Consider the following 16,797-nt stretch of genomic DNA (forward strand, 5'->3'; position numbering starts at 1 on the left):
CGGTCGGTATATAATCGAGTCTGGACCAGACAATCCAGTGATGAACAGCAGAGCATCAATCTGCACAATTGGGAACCGATGACATGTGTCAACCAAGCCAGCAAGGCTGACTGCCCGATCCCGTTGTCGCCTCTTACAACAAGCATGTGTTACCGAAGGTTCATTCTAACCCGGATCTTCACGGGTGCTTGATGTGGGAGAAAAGCCTGAAGTGATGCAAATCTTAAACATTTACCTCTTCAGCGAAATCCACAATCTCCGATATGGTGTTGACAAATCTAGAAATATAATCAGGACAAACCTTGATTTGAACCCATGGTAAAAAGATTTGACTCGACATCAAACTGTGGCACCTTAAAAAACGCTGATGTCACTTTACTCATTAAAAGTTAAATCTTTTACACGAAAACTGAAAACAATCTCATTAAAATCAGATCATTTATTCCAATTTGAAACCTCTTAGTGTGAAAACCTTGGGATACCTCTGCAGATCGTAGACCATGAGCAGATGCTGACTGCTCAATGCAGTTGAAGAGAGGTGTGGGTTCTTCAGCCAATCAGATATCAGCTTTATGAAATTATCTGGGTTCACTTTTCGTTTCTGATATTTCAATTTCAACAAACAAGACTCACACAGGTCACAAACATTCCTTCAAGAGTACTCCCTTTTATGCGTCCTTGGTCCATTTCCGAAAAGGATCACCATGGTAACATCCAAATGATGTAGCTCAGATACAATGTGTATACAATGTCCATGATAAATGAAGTGGCATTCATTATGTACCGGTTCTTTCGCGAAAGGTCACTGAAGGTTATTTTTGAGACCTGAATATTGGATATGCTGTTCTGAATTCTTTTTTCACTTGTGTTGAGAATTTCAAAGCCTCAACAATGATTGTGTTGATCAGGGAGTTGGTCTGATGTGACTTTCTGTAGGTGTGTCGATTGTCACACAAAGACTGTATCAGAATAAAATATCTGATTTAAATGAGTTTGAAATTGTCACAAAATTTGATTACAATTAAGATGGAAATTATTTTCACTGTCCATTTCATGGCATCGTAAGGGTTGGTCGGTTTATTGTTTAACGCCGTGCTCAGCAATATTCCAGCTATATGGCGGTGGTCTGTAAATAAGCAAGTCTAGACCGACAATCCAGTGATCAACATCATGAGCATCGACCGCCGCAATTGGGATACGATGACATGTCAACCAAGCCCAACCACCCGATCCCATTGGTCGACTCTTACCATCGTAATGGATTGGGTTCTCAGAAAGTATACTGGCAAAAACAACTTCTGCACAAAACACAATACTGGACTCAACATGGACACAGGACTACGGGACATTTTGTATATTCATCAAAAATAATCTGGTGTACTATTTACATCTCTGGACCTCTTCATAAATATCACCAAACACTGTACACTGTTTTCAGAATATGGAATTCTTCCGTGAAGTTAAAAAAGAAACAAACAGAAAACAGGACTGTACATGACCATGACGTCGTGCAACCATCAATGAAGATATATATCACAAGATGTGGCCCTCCTCAACCAAAACACACAATCTGCTAACTAACTTCTCCCCCCAACACAAACTCAGAAAACTTGATTAGTTTTAAAGACCAAAGACCAGTCCAATTTGTACCTTTCAGCCTGCATGATGGGATGCAAAAAGAATTATTTTTTTATTCACTTCTTATTTTTACAATCCAAAAATAAAACTTAATTTGTGATTATTTAACTAAAATTTGAATGTCACTATTTTTCAGAAATGACAGTTGATTATGAAAGTTTCATTTAGAGTTTAAAAAATCGGCATTATATAAATGCGCTAAAAGAATTAAAATATTTTTACGCCCAATCTAAAGTTACACCATAGATATACTAAACAAGTCAAAATAAGTGGTCTGGCCTTTTTGAAATAATCACATCGACATATTCAGTTTAATCTATTACCTGTGTTGATTTGTGAAATTATATTTAAGTTCCGTGACTGGTCATTTATTGTAAGCAGAGGGTGAAATTCCCTCCCTTCGTCCCCATCCCTATCATACGAACACACACACACACAAAAAAAATAGGGTGGGGTAGTCTTGTGGTTAAAGCATTCGCTTGTCAATTCCCCACACTGGTACAACGTGAATCCTGTTTCTAGCGTCCCTAGCCGGAGTATTGCAGGAATATTGCTAACAGCGGCGTAAAACCATTTTCACTCACTCACTCAAAAAACATGTACCATTTATCATTATAAGAAATGACCAGTCCTAAATAATGAATAATGTTCATTTCCACTCACTCACTCACAAAACACATGTACCATTTTTCATTACATCCCCCCTCCCCCCCATCCCCTACAATAAATGACCTGTCCCTAAATAATGTTCAAAATTTTAATAATTATATCAAAAACAAATACTGTCATTTCATCACAAACCCACTGCCTGAATCTTACAAGTGAACTACCCCTAAAATAAAGTCTTCCCAGTCCAGTCTTTCACTGTACATGGTTCAGTGGTCAAATTACAATTCCTAGCTAAAATATACAATACCATCTCCAAGCTATCATAGTTTCAATACGTCACTGCCTTCTGTGGAGACCTTCACTGTTGAATGGTTTTCCCTGAGGGCACTTTCAACACGGAAGACAAAACTGATTTGTGGATTTCACAGCTTTCTACATTGGATAAATGTTGAGCATGACCAAAGTAAGGTTATAGAGTTTCCAATTTTGATATTAAAGCTTCGTTGACTTGTTAACAGCAGTTGAATTTAACTTAAAACACGAATGACAAAAAAATTATTCACATTTTGATTAAAAATGATTTAAATACACATTATCACCTTTCATGCAAAAAAAATTTCAAAAGACAATCATCATGGTATTTTAAATGAAATGTTCATATACTTCATAAAAATATACATAAATGTGGCTTCATATTTCACACAATGTCTCTGCGCCATGTGGTCATACCACACACAAAAAAAATCAGATATAGTATTTGCCGGAAACAGCACCATTGGCACTAAAAGAATTGACAAAGGTTAAGGTCATTAATCCATTACTGAGTTATACTAGAGACGGCGCCGTAGTGAACAAACCTCGTCCACATGTTTTCAGTAATTAGGGCAGACCAATTTTATTTCTTGTTTTACGGATATGCCTGTCGTATTTTTTCAAGAATAACATAAAAAATAAAAATATTAATTTTTCACGCTAAATTTTTTTGCCTATTTTCCACGCTCCAAAAATGTAAACTTACAAGAAATATTTTTTAGATTGTTTTTTGCTCCAATGCTTCGAGTATTTAGAAGGATTATTACTTTGAATGGTGATTTTATTTTTATTTTTATCCCTCCTGCCTTTAGGTTTTCTGAGGACAAAAATCTGTTAAACAAGAAACAAAATTGGTCTGGCCTTATATAGCAAATTATAACCCTTGTGCTCTCAGCTTTCAGTACTATATATCCATAATAAAGACAAAAAAATATGGACAAACATGTAAAGTTTTGGTCTCAGATAGGGTGCTGTTAAAGCTTACTTATAGAAATATTTCTTCAGTGCTTACTGGAACAGGGCAGCTTTACATCAAATACAGTACATAAACAAGCCTGCAGAGTGAATGTTTGCAACTTTAAATATGTAACTAAAATATGGTTTCCTAGCCAGAGCAGTTTGTGCAGTACACATTTTTGCAAAAAAGCAAACACAATTGCCAACAAATTATTTTCTAATATCAAACAAGATGTGTAAGTGACAAGTTTGCATGCTCTCATATATATAATGTAGATATATAACTGGTATAACATGATATATACTTCATCAGTATTGAAAGTACATTGGGGAGCTATGTCATAATCATTTTGTGGTTATACTTTACAATCACAAATAATGTTACATCCAGTGAGCCATCAGCTGGAGCCATTAAGGCTAAGGCCATTAAAAATTCATTATCAGGCTGCTTTGAACTTGTTTTTAAAGAGCCAGGAATATATTTATTGATTTTTCTCAAATTAACCATATCATTCTTAAACAAGAGAATGTCCTGACATCATACAATATGGTTATCATAATTAACAAATGGTAGATGGTCTCAATACATATTTTGTAATTAATATCTGTTGCCTCACTGGAACACTAACCTTTGAAAACATTCATACTGATACTCGATCTGGCTCAAGTTTACAAACAAAACAAATATACTAAAGTGGTTCAGCATTTCCCGTGATCTCTACCAAAACGCTTCCAGTCTTAGTTTTAGAACCATTATACACCACCAAGATCTTGCTGTATATCTCTGTATACTGGACTTCACAGTAATAGATCTGAGATCTTTTAAAAATAAATTATCAAGCCGTTATTTGAAAATCTGGGGAAATATATTTCTTGTCCGAAGTTCCAACAAATAACTCCATTTTACGTAACACACCGACGGACTCATGTTGGAAGCAGGCTAATAGAGCTGTCCAAAGATCGCTGTCTCGTATCCCCGTCCTCATCTGTTGATAACAACATGTCCGACTCAAAGTCTTCAGCTTTTTCTATGCGGTTGTAGCAGCGTACTCGCTCTGATCCTTTGAAATATTTCACAGATGTTTCGTCACTGTTCACATACACATGCTTGGTGTTCTGAATGCTTTGCTTCAGAAAGTTGTCCACAATCCAGAAAATGAAAGCCTGAAAAAAAAAATATTAAAAAAATATTATTTTAATAGAGAAGAGAGTCACCATCTGTTAAATTAAAATGGGTTTTTTCAAATTTTTCCTTTCTTTCAGATGTTATTTATGTCACCATCTATCAAAACAACATGTGTTATTTTTTTTCATTTTTCCAGTTTTTTGGGGATGTTATTTATAGAAAAGAACATTACCATCTACCAAAACTACATGTTACATTTTTCATTTTTTTTCCTATGTTAAAACCACACTATGCGATATTCCAGGTATACGATGGCAGTCTGTAAATAATCAAGTCGCAACAACATAATCCAGTGACTGACATCATGAGCATCGATCTACATACTTAAACATAGATGACCCGTGAGGGTCCGGGTTAGAATGAACCTTCAGTAACCCATGCTTGTCGTAAGAGGCGACTAACGGGCTCGGGTGGTCAGGCTCGCGGACTTGGTTGACATATGTCATCGGTTCCCAATCACGCAGATCGATGCTCATGCTGTTGATCACTGGATTGTCTGGTCCAGACTCGATTATTTACAGACCGCCGCCATATAGCTGGAATATTGCTGAGTGCGGTGTAAAACTAAACTCACTCACTTAAAAAACAGATGACATGCAACTTACAAGTTAGATACAGTGATCAACAAATCCTGTTAGAAACTTCTTGCGACAAGTATAGGTTTGTTAAAGAGCTACTTTCTCCCAGAACTCATACTGTCACGTGTGCTACTTACGTTGACTACTAGCGGCACCAAGAACATGACCAGCACCAGCTCCAGTGTTGGGTTTTTAATTGGAGACATAATGAAAGCCCTTACCTGGAAGCAAGGGCAACATATTGTAAACAGTCAAACTAGTGAGAAAGACAAGATATTGAAGTTTGCAGACAATTAATTCAATTAATGTATGTTTTCCATTATGAATTTGTTTATAAAAAATTAACCTTCAGCAAACATGCAATATAATCAGTCAGTTATAGCTATTTTACGAAGAATTGGTATTTCATGGGTAATTCCTACACTTTGAAAAATTGTAAAAGATATTAAGTTCATACAATTCAAAAACCAACAATTTTCATCAATATATTTCGATAACCTTTAGTGTAAATATAAACTTTCATTTGGAAAAAATAGAGAAGAATGGCCAAAAATTTTTTAATCCTTTAAAGAAAGCACAGTAGTTGATTTCAATAGGAAATATTCAAACCAGTGAAATACAGGCTGCATCAGAGGCTGTCAGCTAAATGAGTGCATTTGTTTGTTTGTTGTTCAATGTCGCACTCAGCAATATTTCAGATATGTATATACAATCTAGTCTGTTATAGAATATAACCAGTCTTGCTGGTAGGCTACAGATTAAAGAAAATTGTGCAATTTGTTTTGAATGTGAATAATTGAGTTTGTGAAGCAGTTAGTTCACGATCTCAAGTATTTCCCTGTTCTCTAAGAATGAGAACTTGTGCCAGTATTTTATTGGGATATAAATGTACTGAAGCAAGAACAAAGGCCATGGCCTTGCCTCACTATTCACCATGACCTGTGACAGTCTGTATATACCCTTATAAAGTACTAGCATGAGTCCGCAAGCTATTACTAAGGTACATAACTCTGCACAGGAAACTGTCCTGCCTTAGACACTACGCTGGAGCACCTGAAGTCTACTCGCTTGAATATGTATTTTAGAATCATTTCAACTATGTTACAGACTTAGTTATGGACTAGTATCATCCTACAAGCCATGATGACATTTTACTAGACTTGGCTGCGATTTCTCGAAACAAACTTAAGTTTTAACTCAAATTTCAAATTGAGTTTGACAATTGGAAACAGCTGAATTTCTAACTCAACTGCATTCCTAAAATCAAAAGTGTGTGACTTTCAGCAATATTCCACCAAAATCAGAGCACACAAGAAATGGGTTTAAAAAATTATACCCATATGAGAAACAAGAGAAACCTTTTCGCATGACAAACAAATTTTACCCCATGGTACCACCCCACACATTAGAAAGTCAACACCAGCAACCATTCTCATTTTGAAATGGCTCAAAGACTTTATCACAGAATGAGATGTAGCATTAACAGCAACTCACTTGTGTCCAGAACTTGAAGAGAACGAGCAGTGTGACGAGGATCTTCTCCACAATCATCACCAGGATGTAGAGGCCACACTGCCCCACCCACGCATTGCATTGGGGAGGATCGCCTGTAATACAACATCCAGGAACTACAGTAGAACCAACAAGCTACCAGGAAGTAGGCATATGCTGTCCTAAGGCTATTACAAACTATCGGTTTCTATACATCACCTTACACATGTAATCAGCAACAATGAACACTGGCTGGTCAGAAAATGGAATGATTCTGAATTACATGTAGTTCAATTTACACAAATTAAAAATGAAAATATAGACAATACAAAACAAATATATGGATAACAACTTCTTTATTTGATTCTCAAGACGCTCTTGGTCTAGTTCTTGCTCCTTCTTTAGGTGGGTGATATATAAATATAGATAAAAATACAGATATATATATAAAAATTAAAATCCAACACATAGGATATGTTTCTATCTGATTTAGAGATGGGTCTTTCTTTAACTTGTTCTTGAAATATTAGCAACCTTTGCACTCCAAACAACAGGGTCAATTTTCACAAAGCGATCTTACCAGCTCTCTTAAATGCAAGTGGGCCCAAATCCTTACAGCAAAGGGACACAACTCTGATGGCGAATATGCCTGTCATCAAGTGATGTGTTTCCTTTGAATATATTGATGACTGACTGAGTTTGGTTTTACACCGCTTTTAGCAACATCACGGCAGGGGACACCAGAAATGGGCTTCACACATTGTACCCATGTGGGGATTCGAACCTGGGTTTTCGGCGTGACGAGCCAACGCTTTAACCACTAGGCTACCCCACCGCCCCCCAAAAATATATTGATGAGGAATTTGACATTAATCTAGATATTTATTTTTTTTTATAACAGTAGCATCTACAAGACAGTAGACAGCAGAAGTAGTCCAATAATCTTACCATACTCCCCAAAGTATAATGTGGCCAGCTTGTTTCTCCTGACAATTATCTGGGTGAGTTTCAAGCCTAAATAGATGATGAGGATCCCAACTGTTGAATCCAGAAGAAAACTGATAAAATACCTGCAAGAAAACAGATTATATTGAAAGTTATTTAAACCATAGCAATGTTTATTCCCAAATTTTATTTTGATTGTAAACAAGACTTGAAGTTAACATGTTTCATAGCATCCTAACCTTCATAAAGCCAACCTGTCATTGGGTAACAACTACTTGATTCTTTATAACAACATCTCAGGGCTGTAGATAAAATGTCAAATTTCAAGCTCCTTCTTGTTTCCCAAACCTGAAATGCCATCTACATGCATATGTGTTTTGACTTTACTGCACAGAACTTTGAATTTGATAACGTATGATAGTGCAATTTATACAAAAGTGAGTGAGTGAGTGAGTTCAGTTTTACGCCGCTTTTAACAATATTCCAGCTATATCACGGCAGGGGGACACCAGAAATGGGCTTCACACATTGTACCCATGTGGGGAATTGAACCCGGGTCTTCGGCGTGACGAGTGAACGCTTTAACCACTAGGCTACCCCACCGCCTTTTATACAAAACTGACATTGAGCTCCTTCCTTGTTTCGGCTCCTTAATGTCAAAGGTAGTGTAACAAGTGCTTACTTCTGCCATCTTTCAGTATGACATGGATCAAACTACCACCTTTCCTGTCACTCTCTCTGCTCAAATGCTCAATCCACTATAGCATGGAAACGAAGTTAGTTTGGAAATCCTACATTTAACATTGGACCAGCCTATAAAATTTTGGATCTTCATATATACTTCATGTTTTCAATAGTCCACAAAGTTATTAATGTTACAGACAGTCTATCTACATCAATGATGAAAGTGGCACAGCAGGAAACATCTCTTGTCATTTTGAAATTCTACAACAAGCAGACATATTTTAATTTCAAATCCAACAACAGTAGGGATAGGGTTTGAAGGTCGGGATGAGGACATCCTCGATAATCTCGAGGGTATACGTTCCGATAAATCTCCACTATATCCTGGATGCATCTACAGTTCGAGTCGATTTTTTTACCTCCCTTTGCTGGCTCCGCATTCTCACAGTAGCCAATCAGATAAGCCGCCATTACAACCAAGCTTGCCAGTGTCAACAAAGATAGCGGTCGCAGACGCGAAAGTTTGTTCGCAGTGCGACTCAGATTTGGGGGGAAAACATACAGACAAATTGACAGGTGTGAAACCTTAAAGTAATATATGCAAGAACTCCTTCTTCCTCTTTCAGAGTACCTCTGCAACAATATATCATTGTGTTGCCAAGTTTAATTGGTCAGATAATTTAAAAAGTGAAAGTGAGTTGTGATTGGTACTCTCAACTTCCCAGCGTAGACACCTGCTTGGATAAAAAGCTAACCAAGGGAGGTAATAAAATCATCGGCTCAAGCTGTAGATGCATCCAGGGTACAGTGGAGATTTATCTGAACGTATACCCTGGAGATAATCGAGGATGGGATGGGGATTGATGGAAGGATTACTAGTGAGGATTGGGGTGGGGAGTGGATTTGGGCTGGGGACTGAGGGAAGGGGTGGGGATTGAGGGTATAGGTGGTGATTAGTGCTGGGGGTAAGAGTTGAGGGCAGGGATGGGCAGTGGATTGGGGCTGGGGTCTGAGGGCTGGGGTGGGGATTGAGGGTATAGGTGGTGATTGGTGGCAGGGGTAAGAGTTGTGGGCAGGGATGGGCAGTGGATTCGGGCGAGGGATGGGGGTCAGTGGGAATGAAGCTGCTGCCATTGCCTAATGTAATTCTAATATAACAATCATTCATTTAGATACTTTCACTGGCAACTGTACAATCCAGGCTAAACAATGACAAAGGAGTTGAACTGAAAGATAAGTACCATGTACACGGGTCATCCTGGAACATATCTGCTAGGAAGACGTTTGCAAAGTGGAGAACAGCTGCACCAAATCCTTGCTTGGAGGTGTCATAAAACCTGCAAATAGAAGAAAGAATTACATAGAAGAATGAAACAACAATCCAAACAAATATCACAACTACTGCCTGTTTAGGCATGTAATAAAACACACTGTATTTGTACCAGGTGAGGTGAAATTGGGTTGAACATCGTGCTTGAGAATATTTTGCACATATGACGACGTGCATGCGTGTGTATGTGTATGTGTGGCTGCGTGTACTAGCCCAGACTGAAGCTGGTTTTATAGTGCTAGCCCACTGAGATACCACGCCACAGTGAAGAATGAATACCCCACTCAGACACATTATACTGACTCCGAGCCGACCAGTCCTTTTTGTACCCATTAATGCCGAGCGCCAGGCAGGGACCAACAAGTACCATATTTTAACGTGTTTTGGTATGACGCAGTCAGGGATCAAACCTGCGACTTTCCGCTCTCCGGGCGGACGCTCTAACCAGTACACCACAGAAGCGGTTGTATTTGTACCAGACTCTGCCTCATGATCAAAGTGTCACCTTCTACCTAAGATTTGTTTGATGTTGAACAAAAAAACAGGAGTATTACAACAATATAACTGTGATCTGTAAATAATGGAGGATAAGTCTGACCAGTGATTAACATTAAGAGCACCAATCTGGCAATGTTTGGTCCGCTTTACTTCTACCTTAGATTTCCGTGTTGTTAGTAACACAGGATTATCATAACTACAGGGCTCCGATGTAGGTAAATGGAGGATAAGCCTCACCTGTGATTAACATTAAGAGCACCAATCTCTGCAGTTGTTATCTGATGACACAATGAAGACAAGAGGATTGAAATTGGCCAGTGGGATTTGTTTTAGGACCGCATCATACTTTGATTATGTAACATTGTGTCATCACCCTTCCAAAATCCAACCCGTGAAGGTCCAGGTTAGAATGGATCTTCAGTAACCCATGCTTGTCGAAAGAGGCGACTAATGGGATCGTGTGGTCAGGCTTGCTGACTTTGTTGACATGTCATCAGTTCCCAATTCTGCAGATCGATGCTCATGCTGTTGATCACTGGATTGTCTGGTCCAGACTCGATTATTTACAGACCGCCGCCATATAGCTGGAATATTGCTGAGTGCGGCGTAAAACTAAACTCACTCACTCACTCCAAACTCCATGTAATCATTACAACACAATTCAAACTAAATCTGATCAAAAAGACCTTACCATATCCTCCAAGGCCGCCTTGCATGCTTTGGTTCGCAGTAACGCTTGGCTGAAAACAAAAATCATTTATCATTTCAAACTGTCAAGAATTTTGAACAGCTTATGTACTTATAGTAGAGCTTCATACTTATTTAGGGGTGTGAAGCCCATTTCTGGTGTTGATCCGCCGTGATATTGCTAAAAGCGACGTAAAAGTACACTCACTCACTCACACTGACTTAAATATATACCAGTACTTAACAGAATGCCATATGAATCTATATATATACTGAAACTGTTACATGAGAATAATGACTGGCTTGGTAACTAGTGGTGGTCCGATTAATTGAAATAATCGAAGATTGGTCGCAGTTACTAAACGATCAAGCAATCGATCATGTTTTCTCATAATCAAACACAAACAATTCTGGAACACTTTTTGCATTAACAATATTTTTCACAAGGTTGGTTTTGTAAGTTACATTTCATAACCACTACAAGCTTGTTCCAAGTCATGATTGAATTTATCTTAAAGACTCAAGGAATTTTATGTTCCTAACATACTAGTTAAGTAGTAATCCTTTCAAGATGTGAAATTTGCCACACAAAAAAACCCCAAAGAACTACATGTTTTTTCATTATGTTTTTTTTTTCATTAACAAAAAAAAACAGGAAAATTTAATAAATGACGCTAACCAATTATTTTCGATGATTGATCGGTTGTAATGAAGCAGTCATCAATTATGTGGTTTTAACCAATTCTCAACACTACTGGTAACGCAAATAAACAGCCAAGTTCATATTGTCTAGATATTGTCGCGATAGGGTTAACGCGATATCTGAAGTGTTGATATTTCATTGACAATCATCAATGAATAACTACACTCAACAATAATCAGAATCTTAAAGCAAAGTAGACGAAATGTTTCTGGATGTCATCTTCTTCATGGTGACAGTTTCATATCGATCGTTATATACCTTTAAACAAGACTATTATACTGTAATGACGTTTCCGAAAAATCCTTATTCAGTTGTGAAACAAGACATTTATTATTTGGTGTAGAACCTTCTACAAGCAGTGCCACTGGATAACTTTTTTGTGTGTTTTTGATAGTGCTGGTTATGTCAGAATATGCAGATCGATAACCAGAGCTCAGTAATCGACCAATAATCGATTGTAATTGTAAAACCCACTACAAAATACATGTGGGCAATAAAGGGACACAGTCATAACACTGGAAAAAACAAAACAGGAACCGATTAATACCATGATCAAGACAATTAAGGGTACTTCCTGCTCGCGAGTAGGTGGTTTACATTGCAGTTTTATGAGTCAGGAAACTGGATCAGTTGTTTATGTCTTGATATAACAAACATAACAATAAAAAATATATTTTCGAAAGTTTAACTTGGTCTTTTGGGGTTTTTTTTATGAACATCGATTAGTCTCCTGAGCCTATTGATAATGACAGTGTATAAAACATAGCCCGTCCCTTGACAGGCCATATTTCAAAACTATTTTATACACTGATAATGACACAAGCAAGATCCAGCACTAGTATTTGACAGTGTTTACGGGTCAGCATGTCGTAACGACCTGCTGATTTCTATACATCGTACAACATGTTCAGTGGTTGTAATGAATATTGACTGATCGATTTGCTACCTCTCACACGATTCAATCTGCCTATATCAGTGTTGATCTCTTTGAAGCAGACAAAGACATGTTTCGTGCTTGTATGTAAACATTTACCATGTGACACCAAAATGCAATTTGATTGGCCGTGCCACATCCAACTTGCTGAATAACTAGCACAGGCTCTACACTCACATCATAATCGACGCTGGTACGAACGGCCGATTTGTACCATTTGCTGAATATGATTAATCACTCTGACGATACAACTCAGACGAATTTGGCATATTGATTTGACAGGCCGACTCGTGTGACTCCACCTTAAGACATGTCTAAATTTTTAAGCAATTAACAACTCATCCTAGTATCTTGATTAAGAATGTTCAGCTACAAATCAAACAATCACTAAATTTTCAGACACTCTACGATGCTTGCAGAACACTAAGTGTTGTCTGTGCAAATTCCTGATCTGTATTCAATGAATATTTACAGAACATTAGTAACATGAACTGCTGACTTCATGAATCTATTTATATTCAAACTGTTATGCAAATACAGCTACACCTGGATAGCACACTCATCAAAACGACTGCATAATATACTTAGCAATTGGCAACTATGGCTACTTGTATTGTAAACAGGTAGCAGATGGCCTCATTAATATTATTAATATTTTTCATAATTAATATGATTAAGTGACTATTCAAAGCTCAAAACACTAACAGTAGAGCTACAAAAAAGAGATTCAGATGTGTTTGACATTATTCTCATGTTTAAGCATCAGTACTAACAAAACAATTGTCAATTCAGTCAGGTGAAAGCTAAACTCAGATACATATATTAACTAGCAAATAAATATAGAAACACATATATGAACAAATAATCCATGACAACATATTGATCTATGATTATTAATATTATCATTGCAGACATTTGATATTCAGATATATATACAACATGGAGCCAGTCTATATACACATTTTAATTAAGGCCCCATTGTTGTAGTGTGGAACATTCGCACGTTTTGCTCGGAAAAGAAATGCCAGCACAGATTGGAAGCAAACATACTGGTAATAATCCTGTGAACAACTGACGCAAGGATATGGACAGATATCAAATAATGTGTTCTCCATATGCTGGTCACGATAAGTGTATTGATAGACAGTATAACAACACAAGCTCCATGTATTTTCGACATGTGAAATTATGGTGACAAGCCATTTCTTCCTAGTGAACCCCCCATCAAAATTAACAGGGAATGAACACTGATTTGTAGGTTTGTCAGCTGCTTTTCATCATGAATAAAATACCATCATGAATAAAATACCATGTTGTAAAGTATTGTTACTTGTACAAGCGACTAGCCAAGTGACGGTTACTAGTACTTATTACGTGACTGCCTGTCCCTGGATAACGGACTTCAGCATGCAGCACAAAAATGTGGCTAAAGGAGTTACTTATTAAAATAATAAAATAAATGATAGTAATACCACTTATAAAAGGACATCGAAGGAAACGAAAGAGAGAGAAAAAAAACAATATCCATTTCTACATCCCTGATAGACCAGGTCCAAAAAGCATATACATTCGTTCTAAACATAAGGCTACTATTTGTTGTCGTTTTTCTAGTGTCAAACTGTAAATGATGCTTATTCCCTAGCCACTAGAAGCATTTCATACAAAATGTTTCATCCTACTATGTACTGCGAGTAAGAGAGGATGCAAAAGAACATTGCTGTTTATATAAAAGAAACTCATCGGTTGATGGTGGCATGCATGATGGACAGTATGCCATGGATATTTTCATAACAACCACAATCAACATGATCATAGTTTACATACACTTTCCATTTCACATTTTCTTCACACAGTTATCAGGACAATATATATATGAGCATGTCTCCAGGTGCATCTAACCCGTGAAGGTCCGGGTTAGAACTGATCTTCAGTAACCCATGCTTGTCGCGAGAGGCGACTAGTCAGGCTCGCTGACTGGGTTGACACATGTCATTGTATCCCAATTGCATAGATCGATGTTCATGCTGTTGATCCCTGGATTGTCTGGTCCAGACTCGATTATTTCGAGACCGCCGCCATATAGCTGGAATATTGCTGAGTGTGGCGTAAACTAAACTCACTCACTCACTCAGGTGCATCTGCAGTATGTATATAAAAGATAGAATCGAGATATTTGTGTTTGTCAAAACTCCTTTATGTACTCAAGATCTTTCTTAAGGTGTAATGAGGTTAATGTTTTCATTACACCTGAAGAGCCATTGAATGGCAAAAGATCTTGTATACATAACAGAGTTTTGACAAAATCGGATATCTGGACTCTATCTTTTATTTTTATACATATACACATGTCACACACTTACACACACATGCACGCACACACACACATTCATGTATACAAGGAAATCCCCATCTTATCCTAAGGCTACACAAATACAATCCGAATCAAAGCGTAATAATAGTACATATTTGTGATATTGTTAGTGATAAAGTCAGATGTTCGACAATCCTTTCACCATATTCACCCAGTTGCTCAAAATTCAATGTTCTCCTTGACCAAAATGTCTACTTCAAAACAGATATTCACCAACTGAGACTGTACAACACAAACAAGTGTTATAGATGTCTTTTAGTGGCATTTAGAAGTTGTAAGTAGATGTCCAAGATATTTTTATGGATTCAACTTCTGTTTTATTTCCCTCACAACGTTTCATAGTCTCAACTGTCAGTTCACCTGATGAAAGGACCAGGAATGGTCCCAAAACGTTGTGAGGGGAATAAAAAAGAAGTTTAATCCATTAAAATATCTTGGACAAATATTATAGAGATACTTTTTCTGGACATTCTGTATCTGGGTATCATCAATAGGTACCAGGGTTGAATTTGAAAAAACAAAATTGTCCAGTGTTGTGTGTTATTTGTTGTACCTAGCTTGACCCTAGCATCTTTCTTTTGGTAATGGTACCCATCGGTTTCTTGCTGCTAGTTTCACAACAATTCCTGTTCAGTCCACATCTCATGAACTGGTAGTCAGTCATAATGAACTGGGTCAAATCATTAATATGGGCCGAACAGGAATAGATGTGAAACTACTGGTAAGACCTGTATAGAAAAAGAAAGGAGTTTGGTACATAAGATATAGCAATATAACTCCAGGAACAAGTTGATGTATCTCACTGTAAGTTAGTACTAGTGGATACAACAAATTATATCCGATGTATATATGGAAGGTACACAAGTTGAGCACAACACTAGTATTATTGAATGTTTTAGCGAGGAAAGTGATTCATGTGTAATGAAGTACATACTTAGTACCATAATGACTGAGACAGTGGTGACGATCCTTAGGGTTAAGGTATGCCACCCTTTACGATCCTTAGGGTTAGGGTTTAGGGTAAGCGTATGCCACCCTTTACGATCCTTAGGGTTAGGGTTAGGGAACCCCAGCAGCGCTAATTAATCTGAAAAAGTGCGCCCGGTAAAGTGCAGTACTCCCCAGAGGTGTATTTTTCTGCATGTTTCGCATTCCAAACATTACGATCGCAACTTCATACCTACCAATCAAACACGAGAACGCCAGGAGGGCCAACAACCCCTGAACAAGGAGTCCTACCGGTCCAAGCAAATCCCCAGATGAACAATGAAGGATATTTTGGCTCGGGAATTTCGGTTCAGACTCTGGATCAGATGATACGTTCACATCATATACATGTTTGTGAGCTGCCGGGTCCGACTCGAGCGACGTCAGCGACATGCTTAAAGCACTTGCTCGTGTGTCAATTTGTCCGGCTGTCAAACTGTCCATCAACCCCATCGCAGTTTCTCCATTGCCTATAGAAACACCTCTTGGAGACGCACACAGCCGTTTGGGTGATTAATGTAATAATACCATCAATTCAACCTCATTTTCGTCTTACTTAACAACGATCTATATCATTTTTGTGAACAAAACACGTTCACAGTTTCTTGACAGCAGACAAACCGGATGTGTTCTACACTTCCGGTGACAATAATGCTACTTCCCTTCGACAAATCACATATCAGTAATCGTATCCGAGCGAAGCTGTCTTTATATCAATATCGCCTAGCAACAATAAATATAATTTTTATTTTGAAAATTATATATTTCAAAAGTTATACTTATTTCAATTTAACAAACAATGCAAAACGTTCCTTGTAAATATTTCAACCATGACTGAAGTTCTCATTTCGTGATTCAGGTCAGCTCGCATATGCTTGGTTGTTGCA

General features: G+C 37.6%; 1 protein-coding gene across 1 annotated transcript; it reads right to left on the minus strand.

Moving 5' to 3' along the window:
* Window positions 1–424: 424 nt before the first annotated feature.
* Window positions 425–16,539, minus strand: LOC124276553 (store-operated calcium entry regulator STIMATE-like). The gene is made up of 7 exons (XM_046712196.1): window positions 16,108–16,539; window positions 10,920–10,968; window positions 9,642–9,737; window positions 7,720–7,841; window positions 6,775–6,887; window positions 5,418–5,501; window positions 425–4,680 (listed from the first exon to the last, which is right to left on the minus strand). The coding sequence occupies exons 1-7, from the start codon at window positions 16,361–16,363 to the stop codon at window positions 4,441–4,443; spliced, it is 960 nt and encodes a 319-aa protein (XP_046568152.1). The 5' UTR covers window positions 16,364–16,539; the 3' UTR covers window positions 425–4,440.
* Window positions 16,540–16,797: the final 258 nt, after the last annotated feature.

Source organism: Haliotis rubra, unplaced genomic scaffold (assembly GCF_003918875.1).
Source record: "Haliotis rubra isolate DU_JTF1 unplaced genomic scaffold, ASM391887v1 Scf21, whole genome shotgun sequence".
Lineage (NCBI taxonomy): Eukaryota > Metazoa > Mollusca > Gastropoda > Lepetellida > Haliotidae > Haliotis > Haliotis rubra.

Bases quoted from the DNA above. Each gene is read 5' to 3' on its own strand.
- LOC124276553 (XM_046712196.1), bottom strand. From the start codon at position 16,363: ATGGGGTTGATGGACAGTTTGACAGCCGGACAAATTGACACACGAGCA. The intron at 7,842-9,641 runs GTACTTATCTTT...GTTTTCTTGCAG, and splicing joins CAGGATGACCCGTGTACATG to GTATTTTATCAGTTTTCTTC. The intron at 6,888-7,719 runs GTAAGATTATTG...GTTGTATTACAG, and splicing joins ATTATACTTTGGGGAGTATG to GCGATCCTCCCCAATGCAAT.